Source organism: Epinephelus lanceolatus, chromosome 19 (genome assembly GCF_041903045.1).
Source record: "Epinephelus lanceolatus isolate andai-2023 chromosome 19, ASM4190304v1, whole genome shotgun sequence".
Lineage (NCBI taxonomy): Eukaryota > Metazoa > Chordata > Actinopteri > Perciformes > Serranidae > Epinephelus > Epinephelus lanceolatus.
Window position 1 is genome coordinate 28,499,633 of NC_135752.1, and position 16,460 is coordinate 28,516,092.

The window sequence follows — 16,460 nt, forward strand, 5'->3', positions numbered from 1 at the left end:
AGCGACAAATGGATTTTGAAGGAAATGTAGTGCTGGCCTAAATGCATGAAGAGGAAATCCTGAAAATGTAGACTTGATACTAAATGTATCTGTAAAATGTCTCCAAAACATCTGATCTTGCAATGCAGTATCTGCTTTATTATCCACAACATGATCCAACTTATTATGGTTATGTTTAGGCACAAGCAGATATTTGTCTCGGTTTTTAAACAGGAGAAGTCTACAGTGGCTAGAGGCAGGAAACACTCCATGTCTAACATTTAACTGACCCTAACCTTAACCAAAGTACTTCTGTTGCCAAACCCTAACCACATGTGGGACTCAGGATGTGAGCCCCAAACTCTGATGTCACAGTGCTGCACTTTGTATCCTCGCCATCCACCCTGACCACCGCCCTGCAACTCTGCTGCGGTAGACGGATGTTTCATTTGCTCAATAAAACATCGCCTGTGAACAAGGTCCCACCAGCGATCACATTTGTCAGCGCAACATAATTGGAAGAACAATTTACTGTCGTAATATAAATGCAATTTCAACAAGACAGCTTCCAATTCTTGTGAGGTAAAGCTGAACATTTTATTATTATTATTATTATTATTATTATTTTTATTATTATTATTATTATTATTATTATTATTATTATTATTATTATTATTTGCCTAAAAACAGTCAAAATAAAAGATTTCCCGTCAAACCAATCCAAATTACCTTCAAAATTACCTCCTTCAAAATTACCTCCTTCAAATTACCTTTTTATATGCTGATAATTGCCAATTAGGCTTTGAAAGAGTCTAATTGCTGCCTAGATTATGTTGGAGTGCAGGACGCACGACATGTATTTACCGCACAGGGTTTGTGGTGCGGTGGTTGGGATGGAATATGGAGTTTGGCCTTGGCATCCTGAGTCCTGTGTGTGTGTGTGTGTGTGTGTGTGTGTGTGTGTGTGTGTGTGTGTGTGTGTGTGTGTGTGTGTGTGTGTGTGGTTAAGGAAATATTGGTTTTGATTAATGTAAATATTTCTGTCTCATGCTGGACGTCAGTGTTGACTTTTTGTATTAATGGTCTTTCCCGAGAGGATATTGTAGGAAAACAAGTGAAATTGGTAGCCTTTGAACATTTGTATCAATAGTTTGCGACTTGCCAGATATGTTAATAAAGCCTTCCATACTCCCGTAATTAAAATGTTTTTCAGGCAGCACTGTGTTCCTTGTAAAATGCATCTGCTGTCAGCCTATAAAACTCACCATGTGTATTTTGTGTTTACAGAATGTAAACTGATCTGTGGTCGCTGTGGCCCGGGTCCTAACATGCTTTCCTAAAACAACTTAACAAAATCTGCTCGTACGCTCAGATGATTTCAGCCTGTTTCCAAAGCAAATTGAGTTGTTCCAAGAAATGCAACAAAGGAGTGTCAGTATGTTGAAACAAGACAGGATTTTATGACACTCAAGGACACTTGAACAGGGTGGACACTCTGGGATTGAAGAGGGCCCTTATGGCTGCAGTAACGTCTCTCTAACTACTAAGACCTCTCTTCCTTCTTTAACCGCTGCCGGACTGACTGAGAGTGAACTGCAGCGTGTCCTTCGGTTAGCACCTGACCACAGGGCTGTTTGAAAATAGACAGGCCTCCTCTGGACCAAGATGGAGGGTGGTGGTGGACTTGGTTGTCACCAGTTGTAGAAGAGAAGTGAGGGTCAGTGACTGTAGGTCTGTGCCTCCCAGCAGCATCTCGTCACATCATTGGGTGTTTTTTCCCCTCATTGTTCACTGTGGAAAAATATATTTGTTCCTTTTGAGGGAATTTCTTCTTCTTTCTCCAGTTTCATGTTTTTATCCAGCAGTGAAACTCTTCCTCTTCACTTTTTAATATTTGTGTGCAGTTTTATTTTTATACTTATTTTCTTTCATTTTGTAAAATTTTCTATGCAAAACTTCTACTTAAAATTTTGTATATTTCCAGTGTGGTGTTTCTTGTATTCCACCCTTTGATAACTGGAGAGACATCACTTTTCTTGTGCTGCTGTCAGATGCCTTTTGCAAGTATTTAAACCTTAGAACCCGGAGCTAATTGGTGGGATTTCTTTCAGAAACATGGGGAAAAAGGCAATGATCTGGTCTATGATAGACTTAGTTATTAAAAAAAAAAGAAACTTGTGTGTGAGAAATGTCCCACAAATTGCAGATAAAATAAAATAAATTAAAATGGAGAAATAAATAAAATAATAGATTAAAAAATATGAAAGTCCCACAAATTGCCAAGAAATAAAAAATAAATTAAAATAAATAAGGAAATAAAATAACAGATTAAGAAAATTATATATAAAAAAAAAGTTCCACAAATTGCAAAAATAAATTAATTAAAATAAATAAATTAATTAAATAATATATTAAGAAAATTATAAAAAAAAAAAAAACTTTGGAAGAAAGAGTAAAGCTAGAGGAAAAACTATTTATAATTATCATTATTAAATTATGTTACAGAATTTTAATTTAATAATATGAATAAATAATTTAATTTAATTATAATTTCCACTCTTTCCAGGTCATTTCATTTGTTTTTTTTCTAATTTTCCTGTTCTTAATTTTCTTTTTACTTTCTTGCTAATTGTTTTTGGGTCGTTTCTTCTTTCGTTGCTCATTGCTTTCTTCCCATGTTTTTAAGGTAAAACGGACACTCACTGCTGCTCAGCCTGTGAGAACTATTGTGTGAAGACCGCTGTAGCTCTGGAGGAGCAGCAAATACCCTCATGATGTCATACTTGTAAGCCCTGTTCGCACAGGACTAGTATTACCTGGGGACCTCTAGTAATTTGTAATAATTGCAGAGGTCTCCTGTGATCTTAATCCCATGTGAATCTGCCATGTCCATGTTTTACAAGTCAAAAAAACACAGTAAATGATCTGGCATATTTTGCCAAACACAGAGGTCGTGTGAAAATATTAATCCCGTGTGAACCTGCCTCTTTCCCGGTTGAGAATTATGGAGGCTGCATTGGCTGTTATAAAGGTTCTGACAGCACTTTGGGTGCAGGAAGCTCATCTCACTACACAGCATGGACAGAGTGCAAAATCTCGAAAGACGATGACATCATATACAGTACAGGCCAAAAGTTTGGACACACCTTCTCATTCAATGCGTTTTCTTTATTTTCATGACTATTTACATTGTAGATTCTCACTGAAGGCATCAAAACTATGAATGAACACATGTGGAGTTATGTACTTAACAAAAAAAGGTGAAATAACTGAAAACATGTTTTATATTCTAGTTTCTTCAAAATAGCCACCCTTTGCTCTGATTACTGCTTTGCACACTCTTGGCATTCTCTCCATGAGCTTCAAGAGGTAGTCACCTGAAATGGTTTTCCAACAGTCTTGAAGGAGTTCCCAGAGGTGTTTAGCACTTGTTGGCCCCTTTGCCTTCACTCTGCGGTCCAGCTCACCCCAAACCATCTCGATTGGGTTCAGGTCCGGTGACTGTGGAGGCCAGGTCATCTGCCGCAGCACTCCATCACTCTCCTTCTTGGTCAAATAGCCCTTACACAGCCTGGAGGTGTGTTTGGGGTCATTGTCCTGTTGAAAAATAAATGATCGTCCAACTAAACGCAAACCGGATGGGATGGCATGTCGCTGCAGGATGCTGTGGTAGCCATGCTGGTTCAGTGTGCCTTCAATTTTGAATAAATCCCCAACAGTGTCACCAGCAAAACACCCCCACACCATCACACCTCCTCCTCCATGCTTCACAGGGGGAACCAGGCATGTGGAATCCATCCATTCACCTTTTCTGCGTCTCACAAAGACACGGCGGTTGGAACCAAAGATCTCAAATTTGGACTCATCAGACCAAAGCACAGATTTCCACTGGTCTAATGTCCATTCCTTGTGTTTCTTGGCCCAAACAAATCTCTTCTGCTTGTTGCCTCTCCTTAGCAGTGGTTTCCTAGCAGCTATTTGACCATGAAGGCCTGATTGGCGCAGTCTCCTCTTAACAGTTGTTCTAGAGATGGGTCTGCTGCTAGAACTCTGTGTGGCATTCATCTGGTCTCTGATCTGAGCTGCTGTTAACTTGCGATTTCTGAGGCTGGTGACTCGGATGAACTTATCCTCAGAAGCAGAGGTGACTCTTTGTCTTCCTTTCCTGGGTCGGTCCTCATGTGTGCCAGTTTCGTTGTAGCGCTTGATGGTTTTTGCGACTCCACTTGGGGACACATTTAAAGTTTTTGCAATTTTCCGGACTGACTGACCTTCATTTCTTAAAGTAATGATGGCCACTGGTTTTTCTTTAGTTAGCTGATTGGTTCTTGCCATAATATGAATTTTAACAGTTGTCCAATAGGGCTGTCGGCTGTGTATTAACCTGACTTCTGCACAACACAACTGATGGTCCCAACCCCATTGATAAAGCAAGAAATTCCACTAATTAACCCTGATAAGGCACACCTGTGAAGTGGAAACCATTTCAGGTGACTACCTCTTGAAGCTCATGGAGAGAATGCCAAGAGTGTGCAAAGCAGTAATCAGAGCAAAGCTATTGGCTATTTTGAAGAAACTAGAATATAAAACATGTTTTCAGTTATTTCACCTTTTTTTTGTTAAGTACATAACTCCACATGTGTTCATTCATAGTTTTGATGCCTTCAGTGAGAATCTACAATGTAAATAGTCATGAAAATAAAGAAAACACATTGAATGAGAAGGTGTGTCCAAACTTTTGGCCTGTACTGTATATGATGTCATCGGAGTAATCTTTTGCTTGGGCTACAAATTTATAACAAATTTAGCAACACAAACTGGGGGTGTGAAGTTTGAAAGAGTTTCCAGGGACCAGATCAAATGTCTTGTGTGAGAAAGCTGCTCTTGATTGGTCAGAATTTCCATGTGGGAAAAATCCAGGAAGTAAACAAAACATTGAAGAGTACACTTGCAAGATAAATGTGACGCTTTCTAATGTCACAATGGAGGGACAACTACGCAGGTTGATGTTAGCGCTTCTCATTGTGGACTATATTGCTGTCATTGTTCATTTTAGTCAAACCATACAGTTTGAAAACGAGGCGCGGCTCCAACTAGAAAACAATGTTTTGATGCATTGGATGTGCTGAATGTGCATATTAAGGCAGTACAGGAGGAGGTGCACATTAATAATCCTCCAGGACTGTAACATGCTCATGTTTAACCCAAACAATGTGTCATGTGACTGCTTTCCACCACAAACCAACCACACCAGAGTTTGTTCGTAACTGGACTGAGACCACCTCTTCAAAGTTCTCGGTCCGGTTGTTTTGGTGCGCACCCGAGTGTGAGTGCTGTGTTCACACCTGCCCAAACATACCACACTTAGGGAGCAATGAGCCTGAGCTTGGTGCAGACTAATACTGAATGATATTCAAGTGCTGCATGGACGAAGACAGATGGAATTTGGAGTGACCTATTGTTGCATCTCCCTGACAAAGGCGCTACAACTAGTGCTTCCACCAGGGTGTCATATTTCCATTGCTGCCATTTTAAGCCAAAGCTGGAGCCAATTTAAAAACCCGTGACAACAGCAGAGTCATTTGACCTGGGAGTGAATGCAGATTGTGACTTTTCCCATTAAATAAAAAAGCCAGATGTTGGTGGGTGTTTGTGGGTTTTTAGTGCAGTAGGAAAAGGGTTTGACCGAAACTTTACTCAGACTTTGGTGAGCTGTCCGGGATGTCGGGGACTTTTTATGCGTCCAGGCCCAGGGGCCCATTGTGACATAATCCATCTATGACTATGATTACATTTGCAAATGATTATGTTGGACAGCGGTGCATGGTTGCCTGTCATGGCATAGCAAATTGCACATTTGAATATTAAGGTGGGGGTGTTTCCCCCCCAAATCTATATAATAATCACTGCCTTGTCCAAGCGATCCAAGGCAGAGAAATAGATTTTCACCAGCAGCACACTTTGGCTCAGACACCTCAGCTGCACCTTCATTACAGTTGATAAAACAGCTTGTCACATCGGACCAAAGAACAGTGTGTTCTTGACCTTTTCCTGGAAATTTCACAGTGTTCTTGACAACAGGGTCTGGATGTTATGATAGGATGTCTTAAAGTTTTTGCAGCAGGTTGCTGAAAGGTGGCGAAGTCAGCGCAGAAACAAAGGGAGGAGGAAGAGAGACGGAAAGTGAGAAATCGAAGCAGACAGCAGGAGAGGCAGAGCGGAGTAAGGAGCACAAGACTATGTGAGACAGAGTTTGCTTGGCGGAGCTCCCTGAAGCGCTGCACATTCCCGCAAGATTAATTGAAGCCGTTTCTGTTTTTTGTTTTTTCAGTCTGTGAATTACCTCCAGATTATAGAGAAACAGCTGTTCGCCCACTTCCCCCGGACTCTGCCTGCGTGATTATGCATCGAGTGACAACCAAGACAAACATCCAGCGCTCGCTCGAGCTGCTCCGACGAGGCCGTCACGCCTTATTGATGTTCTTCCCATTTCACAACTTGTCACTCATTTGCATAGCGATTAATAAAACAAATCAGACATGATAATTACAACGACAAAGAAATATTTATTAAATCTTTTTTTGTTGTTTGTTTTAGTTAGTCATAGCTGCTCCAACACGTGTATTTACAAAGAAATTGCCTTTTTGTAGAAAATTCTAGTGAGGGACTGAGCAGGAAACAGACATTAGAATAGTTTAGATGAGTACAGGTCAGGAGAGGATGGGGCTCATACAGGCACAAGGTACACTTATTACAATGTCAAAAGAAATGTGCAGTTTTGTGGCACATCCACGTCTAGTTTGAGAACACAGTTGCTGCTAACTAAAACCTTCCCAATGCTAGATGCACTGACAAAAGCACACATCCTTTTTTTTTCTGAAGATAGAGGATGGAAAACAGACGCTGCAAACCAGGGACACAGTGGTGTTGGCTTCAGGCTACATGGTATCAAAATCAGGTGAAGAAGAAGTCCTTAGAACATTTGACCCGCCCTCCTCGTAGCACAGTTTGCTCAATAGAACATGAAACATCACAATCCGAGGTGGAAAACAGACTTCCTCCTGCCGCAACACATTGAGCTTTTACACCAATAAAAGCCAATGGTGTCTCCTGTTTCATGCAACACCGCCGTCACGGCGATCTGAACAGCAGCTTGGCTCGGAAACAGCTGGAGGTGAAGATTAGCGAAAGACCACAAACGGACACAAAGAACATCCTGCACCTTTTTTAAAGACACTTTTGATGCAACAATACAATGAACAAGAGCGGGTTTTGGGGGGAAAAACAGATATTCTAGCTCTTGGAGATCCATCTGTTCTGTCTTCAGACCCTTTGATCTGTGATTGTAACCCGACCACACTGCATGATATGTGCCATGTCTGCACAAACACATTTACAGAGAGAGGGTGCAATGTTGATCCTGTTATTATTTTTTTGTTTCATATAAAAGACATATAAAATGAAACGAAGCTTTTTTTTTTTTTTTATATCAAACATTGAACTTTTTTTTCTTGCTAAGAACATTAATGTGCCCTTCAAAAGGTGTGAAAAAAGAGAAAGTATCTAACACTGTATGTTACAACAGACTAATTGCTGGATACACAGTATCCACAAAACTAACTGATTGGTTTTTCTCATCGTGGTGTGGCTAGAGGCAACGGTTACAGTGACAGTGGGCTCTTAATGTTGAACTGAAACGCGTGGAGGCTGGTAGGTGTGAGGAGGAAAAGATTTTCAATTAAGTGGTCATTTGTGCCCTCGAATGAAAAACGATTCCCGCGCTGAATCATTCGCTTGCAAAACTGAGTAATTTTTATAATTCCTCCCCTCAAATTAAAAACGTATGGACCAAAATTTCCTCAGACTAATAGCGCTGTGTTATCGCCTTCAGTTCTTTTCTCCCCGCCACTCTCAGCTCACATTTAATGACATTTCTTTTTAGCTCTCGCACTCATATGTGGATTTTGGCTTCGGTCTGTGAAACAGAAAAGAGGAAATGAAGTAATCTGAGATTATTTATCGCGCTAAGCTACACGTTTTGTTACTTGCTCACGCCCCCCATTGCCCCGAAAAAGGCACATTCTGTATCAACAAAAGTAGGCAGGTGGCATTTTGCTGCACTCCCCGATTTTGTTTTTATACTGCCAATGCTGAAAAAAAGACTGATTGGGCTTTCCTGCAAATTTCCACAATTACTGTTTTTAAAAAGGGCTTTGGTGTTTTGTTTCTGAAATCTGAGTGTTTTTGCAGCACATTGTGACGTTTTCCAGCTGTGTCTTGGCACCGAACCAGGGTGATTTGCACTGGACCTGGGTGTTTTTAGCGACACCTTGCAGCGTTTGTCAGTGGCGTTTCAGCCACTGATTTTCACTGACCTTTTCCAGTGGCTTTTGTGCTACCAAACATGGGTGTCAAGTCAAAACGTGACCTTTTCATAGCCATAACCAAGTGGTTTTTGTGCCTGTACCTCACCAAAACTTCACCACAGCGTTGTTAAGACATGTAAGGTGTCGACATTTGTAATGTAACGTATCTGTAGTTTGTAGAAACGTACAAGACGAACATTTTTTCTGGCATTTTTTTCAACAGAATTAATGAATGTAAAAAATCCCAGCGTTTTAGGTGGTGAAGGTACGAAGTAATGCTACTAATATGAAAGACAGAAATATCAGTTCAGTATTTGATGGAATAATAAACTGAGATCATAGATTACATTGATCTGATCTCACATAGACTTTAGTTTACTCATCACAGAGAGAACTACTCAGCCTGTGAAGATGATGTGTGATGTGTTCTGAGTCTCTGGAGGAACTATTTGATAAAGTTGTGAGAAATAACCATGATGTCATCGGACTTGGGCCTAAAGACCAGCAGTGAGGAGTCTGAAAGAAATGGACGGGCAGGAATAATAACAATAATAATAAAAAACACTATTGAAATGCATTATGGTATATATCTGTGTTTGAGGACGTTAAGGCTGTACTTGAGACTTGTATTTGAGGCCTCTGTCTATATCAATATTTTTGCTATTCTTGTAAAATAATAACTTAGACGTTAAAACGTAATGCATATTACTGATGTGACTTTGGGTTTTTGAATGACAATTTAATAACTTTTATTGTGCTGTACCAGTGAGCAGGCACTACAGGCCTTCTTCAGCAGTAAAGCCAGCAGGAATGGTTTCATCTCTTTGCATGAATGTAAAGGCTATCACTGTTGCTGAGAGTGACGGGTGGAAAACAGGGTTGGGCAGCAGTCTGTATTTTCTTATCGTCATATTGTCATTACCAGAGATTGCAGATAGCCGATGCGATTGCCTCGGGCGACAGACGGAGGGAGGGGCTCGAACTTTTCCCTGCGATCGCTCATTGTAAATGTCAGTATAGCCGATCTCACAGCTCAGCTGCTGTCATTAGTCAGACATTAGTCAGACAATGTAGTGATAAAATAATAACAGCCTGGTGATGCTGCTGGATAAGGTAGCATTTAGGAGCCGTGATCAAATTTCACACTACTTCTGACAACGGAGAAACATGTAAATGACAGCTAGATTGTGAATTTGGCTGCATTACATAGCCTATGATCACTTCTCAAACAGGAAGAAGCAGCTTGGCTGTGTAATAGTCTTGGAACAAATGAAATGCATGATTAGAAACTAATTTAAAGTCAACTGTCAGTAACTAGAGGCATTTATATACATTCACAAGTGGATCTGACGCTTCAAAGATGCAAGAGAGAGGGCCCTGGTTACATGTGACGCACAGGCCTTGGATGTTGGTGAGCGGCCGAAATGGAGAATGGAGATGCAGGGTTTTATCAGATTGCACAGCGCACTTGCAACGATTGGCAGATGATAAGGGATCACAAAAACAGGTTGCTTTAAATTAGAGAGTAGAGTGACGTTTGCTGATTAAAAGTGATCAGCAGCAAACATGCAACTCCTCCAGAAACTCCTGAATGCAGATTTTGAACTTTTATTTGCTTGTAAAATTTCCTAAATATTGGCAGGGGGCAAAAACAATTGCTCTTCAATCATCGATAGTCGAGCTGGTTCGGCACAAGCCTAGTGGAAAAGATATGTTTACCGCATGTTCCTGCTTGGACAACATGACTACTGATCTCAGCAGGAGCACTACAAAGCTCCTCATCTCGCTCTCCTTCTCTTTCCCTCTCAGCTCGACCAGTGCTGAGTTTCAGAGTTTGCCCCGAGAGAACAGGACACCTCGCTCTGTTTATTCCATCTCTGCTGGTGGTCGATTTTTCATTCCAGAAATAACCGGTACGAGAGCGCCCCCGGTGTATTTTATGTACAGACGCCACTTTACACGACATCAAAGAGGGCAAGTGAATCACACACCACCAACACCAACCCTCCTCCTGCCCCCCCCCCCCACACACACACACCACCACCGACTGCTCTGAAACTCGGCCACTGTCTCACCGAAACATCTTTAGCCACAGAAAACTTGTGCTGCTTTACTCGAGGAGGAGTAACCCTCTTGATTTAAAAAAAACATTTTTCTTTACCTCATGTTAGGCATGGACACATCCCTGAACTTTTGTAGGAAATTTTGTCTCTATATACAATAGCTGTGTTATGACAGTGATTCACAAAAGCAATAGTGTAATAGTAAAACTACATTTGTGACTTTTTTTTTAATGACAAACACAAATATTCTACGACTTCTACACCCTGATAGCACATCAGACTTTTTTTTTTTTTTCTTCCCGGACTTTGTTAAAAACAATTAAAAGACCATCAGCAATCAATCCAAACAAATACATAAACTGTACTCGGTGTTTCTGTATGATTGTATCAAAAAAAACTGTAGTATGAACTAACTTAATGGGTAAGTGTTTGTTTTATTGCCTTTCTACTGTACTTACAGCCTAAACCGGAACAGAAAAAAGCACGAGGACTTCACAATAAATAGGAAAATACATTTTGCCTGGCAAAATACCAAAATCCACTTCTACGCTCCGTTCAAATATTTTACTGTACACCCGTGTTGGCTGCTACAATTGAATTAGGTGACTTATTAAAAAACAAACATTAATTATTAAACCGTCCCTATCCAAACACTAAAAGATGAGTGCTTCTTTAACGTTTCTTTTTTTAAAACTCTCCTCCACAGTCTGAGACGATGCATCCGACTCCTTTTTAACCTGAGAGGAAGGTTAAGTCATCAAAGGCCCGCCCCGTACCCCCACGCCATCGGCAACCGTCTCCTAGCAACAACATCCTTCTCGTTTTCCTCTCTGTTGGCCTATAAGCGATGCGTCGCTCCCGGATCTTCTCGGAAACCTCTTCCACTTTGACGTGAGATTAAATCATGTTATATGTCGGGGGTTATGTGATGTTTTCCTGAACACAAAAAAAATGTTAAAAGTCTGTAAACTTTTGAGAGATCCTGCTGTGCTTCTTTGCCATTCAAGCCGACGAGCGTACTGATTGTGTAGTTTGTGTTCTGTGTGTGTGTGTGTGTGTGTGTGTGTGTGTGTGTGTGTATGTTTGAAAGCATGTATGTGTGCATGTCTTTAACACAAATAAATGTTTAATATCTGCATACTGTGAACGGTAGCGAGGCAAACAGGTAAGAGACTCTTTCATCTCGGGGTGCCGCGACAATCGGCACCCACTAGAAAGTCAAGAATCACTCAGGTTGGCAATTCAAAAAACAACAAAGGCTTCAGTGTTGAAGTCCCGTCCTCTCTCTTTTCACCAAGAGAGATTGTCAGTATTTTCTTTTTCTTTTTTAAAAAGTGCTCCTTGAGGGGAGGGGTTGCAGGGTAGGGCGGCCTGTGGTCCAATCAGGGCAGTCCATTCCTAGGGGGAATCCTCAGACTGGGCGCTATAAAGACAAGATGGCAGCCAGGAGTATGAGGGCAGAGCTGAGCAGGGCGACTGAAGTCTGGCGTCGACCGGCGGAGTTAACATCCCTTCGAGCCGGCTCTGGCGACTCATGACCGATGCCGTCTGAAGGGAAAGAGATGAAAATGATTGATGGTTACATTAGCTTAGCAGAGACACTGGAAACGGCAACAAATGGAGGTCGTGTTCTCACAATGAAGAAGACACTTTTGATTAAAAGTCCAACATAAATCTGCAGACTACATTGAATTTAAAGCCTATCCCAGCTGTCACTGGGCGAGAGGCGGGGTACACCCTGGACAGGTCACCAGACTATCACAGGGCTGACACATAGAGACAGACAACCATTCACACTCACATTCACACCTACGGACAATTTAGAGTCACCAATTAACCTGCATGTCTTTGGACTGTGGGAGGAAGCCGGAGTACCCGGAGAAAACCCACGTTGACACAGGGAGGACATGCAAACTCTGCACAGAAAGACTCCCCTACCCACGATTCAAACCAGGAACCATCTTGCTGTGAGGCGACAGTGCTAACCATGACACTGTGCAGACCCTGCCCATTTTTGGGGGCAAAAATCTTTTTCATAGCACTTTTACATTAAGCCTAAATAATCAGAGACTGATTTCACTTTCACACTGTGCTACATTCCTGTTAATGTATAAGTCTTCATCATCAAATCTGCATCAAAATAAGAGTGGTCCTTATTAACAGTGCATCTCCTAAAAGCAAAAAAATGAATACAATTCTACTCAAAATTTGGGCTGACTAAAAATCAAATGCTATTAGAGAATGGAACCAAAAACTGTTTACTGGACACATATCTTTGACCAAATGGAATGTGATTTCATTGGTTATTTTGGTCTGTCTTGGCTGGTATGGATGTCTGAGTTAATGCTGGACAAAGACAAGGACTCAGCGAGGTCATATCACAGTTAATCATGTTAATTTAATTGTGGCAAGCCAGCATCGAGATCATGATTAATATTTGTTTATCTGTGCGGCCCTTTTTCTCAAACGCCTCTGGTTTGGACTTTGTGTTATTGTGTGACTAAAAATCAAGGTAGTGAAGCTGTACACCAGCAGCTCCTGTGTTCATCGAGGTAAAATTAACGTTTTTGTCAATGGAGTCTGGTTTTGACAAGAACATTACGTTCACTTCCTCGTCAGAAAGGGCTGTCTGTTTGGGAAGAACTGAACATACGACTGAATAAATAAGACTTGGATTGTACTGCACGAGTTGTGTGAGAGTTTGTTAACAGATGTTCTGATATAGTTTTGCTGTTGTTGAACGTGGACCCCTATGACTTTAATTTATTCATCAATTTCTCCATTTTTGGATTCTATGTAACTGTGGAGGCATGCAAAAAAGTTTTCCTTACAATTCAACTAAACACTTGGTGAATAATTGATATACAAACGGTCATTTGAGGTGTGAAGAGCTCCTTTAACTGAGTTATTGTGTCTGCATATAAAAATGACTGTTAAACACTTCAGAGTTCATAATTACAAGATAGTTTACAGTACGTGCTCTATACTAAGTGTCATATCAATTCATAAATCATGGCGTATAAAATAAAAACACTCAAAAGGAAATGAAAAGAGAAGAATTTTATCAGCAGACATAACACAAACATCATGTGCTGTATATTCCCACCAACCTCTGGGTTCTAGAGAGTTGTGACTGTTGTCCTCAAAATCGACCCCTTCCTGCACGGTCCCAGAGTTTTTCACACAATTGTCTTTGCAAAACAAAGAGGAGAAAAGATATGTGAAGATTAGAGAAGTCGAACGTCACTCGTCCACAGCCTGACCACAAGCTGGTGCACAACAGAATGGAGAACTGGGCAGAGTGGACTCAACAATCTGAGACTCACTTTGAGGCCTGACGAAGACTTTGAGTCGAAGGCAGCTCCTTCTTCCCTTGTCGTCAGTGATGGAGGCTGTGGAGACATCGTGCAGAGTTAAGAACAAGACACTTTTTATGTGTTACCTACACTTTCCAATTTCAAAATACCTTTTGTTTTATATAATCTAAGGCTGCATGATTATGGTTTAAAATAACAGCGGTCATATTTTGCTCAGTAATGAGATCATGGTGAGTCATCAAGTTTTTACTCAATCTCTGGAAACCAGACGGTTTGTTAAAGCAAAAGAAATTACATTTTAATTTGACAAGATTTTACTTATCCATATTTTACTTTATAAACATACAATAGCCTGTAAAGGACATCGATTTAAATGTATAAACCTCAGGACACAAATCTGACACTCCAAAGTATCAGTATCCCCACATCACCTTTAGTTTTTGTACGGCTCATTAGCATTTGAGAACTTTGGCTACTTTTGTTGATGAATATAAAGTAAGAAAAAAAAAAGAAAGTATCAAACGGTGTTTTTGTATTGAGACCAAAAACTTTTCATGATACTCTTCTTGCCAGGATTATCATATAAAAATGACACCCAGCCCTACCAATATATATATACTATGACATATCAAAATATTTCTGGATATTTTTCCATCCAGTTTAGCATGCAATCAGATTGTCTGTTAATACCTTAACTAAATAATCAAATCAATGCTGTACCTATGGCATAGGCTCTGCATCTATGTAGAGCCTATGCCGTACCCTATGCTGTAGCTTGACATGCACCTCCCCAGAAAGGTAACTACACCTTGCAGTGAAGCAGACCTCCTGTCTATTTTTGTAAGCTGAAACCATTTCCCTCAGTGGAAAAAAAGCTTTTTGCTAGGCTAATTTATATAATGTAAAATGCCATAGGCTTGCGCTAAAAATATTAGCATGTTGTATTTGTGGGCAAAATGTATCCAGCAAAAGACAAATGCTTCGTCTCTCTGTTAAGCCACGTTCAGTGTGTGTTTAATGTGTGTTTTGAATCAATTAAACTTTACAGCACTTCACAGAAACCCGGCCCCTAGCTAGTGTTTTGGAGGTGTAACTGCAGAGTGACACAGACACACCACCGCACAAGTATAAATGCTCACAAGGGTGTAGGCCACATGCATAAGCTACAGCATAAGCTTTGCATAGAGCTGACACACAAGTATAAATCCTGCTTAAGATGAAATTTACGTTTCAACAATGCTGTGGATCATATGGTTAGATTTGGGCACAAAAACCACTTGGTTATAATTAGGAAAATATCCAGTTTTGGCAGCACAATGCCTACTGGAAATGCAGTGATGTCTCTGTAAAATGAAGCCACTTTTTGTGGCACTATCCCCAGTGGAAAAATAGCAATGGGTTGCTTAGAAAAACACATTTGGTGGCTAAAAATTTGCTGGAAACACAGTGATGACATGTCAAAAAGTGACCGGTCTCAAACAGCTTGGTGGGCATTTCGCATCAGTTTCATGCCATCCACTGTCCCCTCCACCTTCTATTGACAAAGTCAACTCATACTCTGTCATTGTATGAACGTATATATTCAATGTTTCTGTGGTTTGCTGAAACATAAAATTCCAACATTTTCTTCTGGCGACTGGACTGTTTGGACCTAATTTGACTGCAAAAGTTTCCTTTCCATTTAACAACCATAAATTTATAATGTCAGTCTTGTAAGATGGCACGCTGCATGTTGGACCTTGACCAATCATAAACTGTCCCTCTGCCAAGTCGAGGCAAGACTTTGACTCAGTATTCATGTCTTCACCCAAGACCTCCTCACTCTGTAAAATCTACCTTCATTCATAAACATCAGCTAAACAGTAAAAATGAACAATCTGACAAGGTCGATTGTTTCTCCATCAGAGGTATTCCACACTTATCCCCTTTAAATACTGTCTGAAGAGCTTTATCTCGCCTTCTGAACTCCCCTCTCATCCTCATGTGAAAGCGCTTCTGCTCCATATTTTATGATATGAAACAACTCAATGTCACCCTCATATTTCCAAGTCTAATTTGGCCAGGGGCAGTCATTTCTGCAGATGAGTGGCACGCTGTTATGCTCACCTACAAAATCTCATTTCCTCTGTTTCCTGATTGTGAAAGGCAAAGATTAAAAACTTTTTCGTGGGATTGCTGTGATTGTTTTGCGGAGCTAACAAAACTAATTAGTTTTCAAGTAGTGCAGGGGACCAAGTCGCTAATAGAGCGCTGAGGGTGTCTCCAGCTGTGACGAATGACTTCAACGTCTGTCTGCACTTTTGTCAAGAACATTTTTTATGTTCTGTCTGACCTTATGTTCATCCCACTATAGATATCCTCTTTTCTTTTTCTAACGTTTCCTCATGGGCCTCCATATACCGACCCCTGTCATTTCCTGCTGCCTGCCGAGTCTTTCAATCTGTGATTAATCTGACCGCACACAAACACACGCACAACCTGGAGTGTGTTTGGATGTCTGTGTCCGTGTGTTGGATTTGTATGCACGCATGTATGTAGTTGTGGTTGCATCTGTGCACAGACATGTCCAGTTTGTCCACAGACACTCCTCTATCCTTCCGCCCAGACGCTCCGTGTGATGGATTCTAGCCGTGCGGTGAATTCCTGATAAAAGAAAACCATGTCAGTGTTTCCACTGCCGCCGATGACTCTGGCTCTTATTTCAAAAGCCACTTTATCAGATGCTGCGCGGCTGT

The 16,460-nt window shown here is 40.8% G+C and overlaps 1 protein-coding gene across 1 annotated transcript in view; it reads right to left on the reverse strand.

The window, feature by feature from the left end:
- Positions 1–10,822: 10,822 nt before the first annotated feature.
- Positions 10,823–16,460, reverse strand: part of LOC117269699 (ephrin-A5b-like) — a 96,550-nt gene continuing 90,912 nt past the window's right edge. The window contains exons 3-5 of the mRNA XM_033646931.2: positions 13,735–13,800; positions 13,519–13,599; positions 10,823–11,956 (exon numbers count right to left, since the gene is read on the reverse strand). Of these exons, the coding sequence (XP_033502822.1) occupies positions 11,832–11,956; positions 13,519–13,599; positions 13,735–13,800 (272 nt within the window). The 3' untranslated portion in view covers positions 10,823–11,831. The remainder of the gene's footprint in view (positions 11,957–13,518; positions 13,600–13,734; positions 13,801–16,460) is intronic.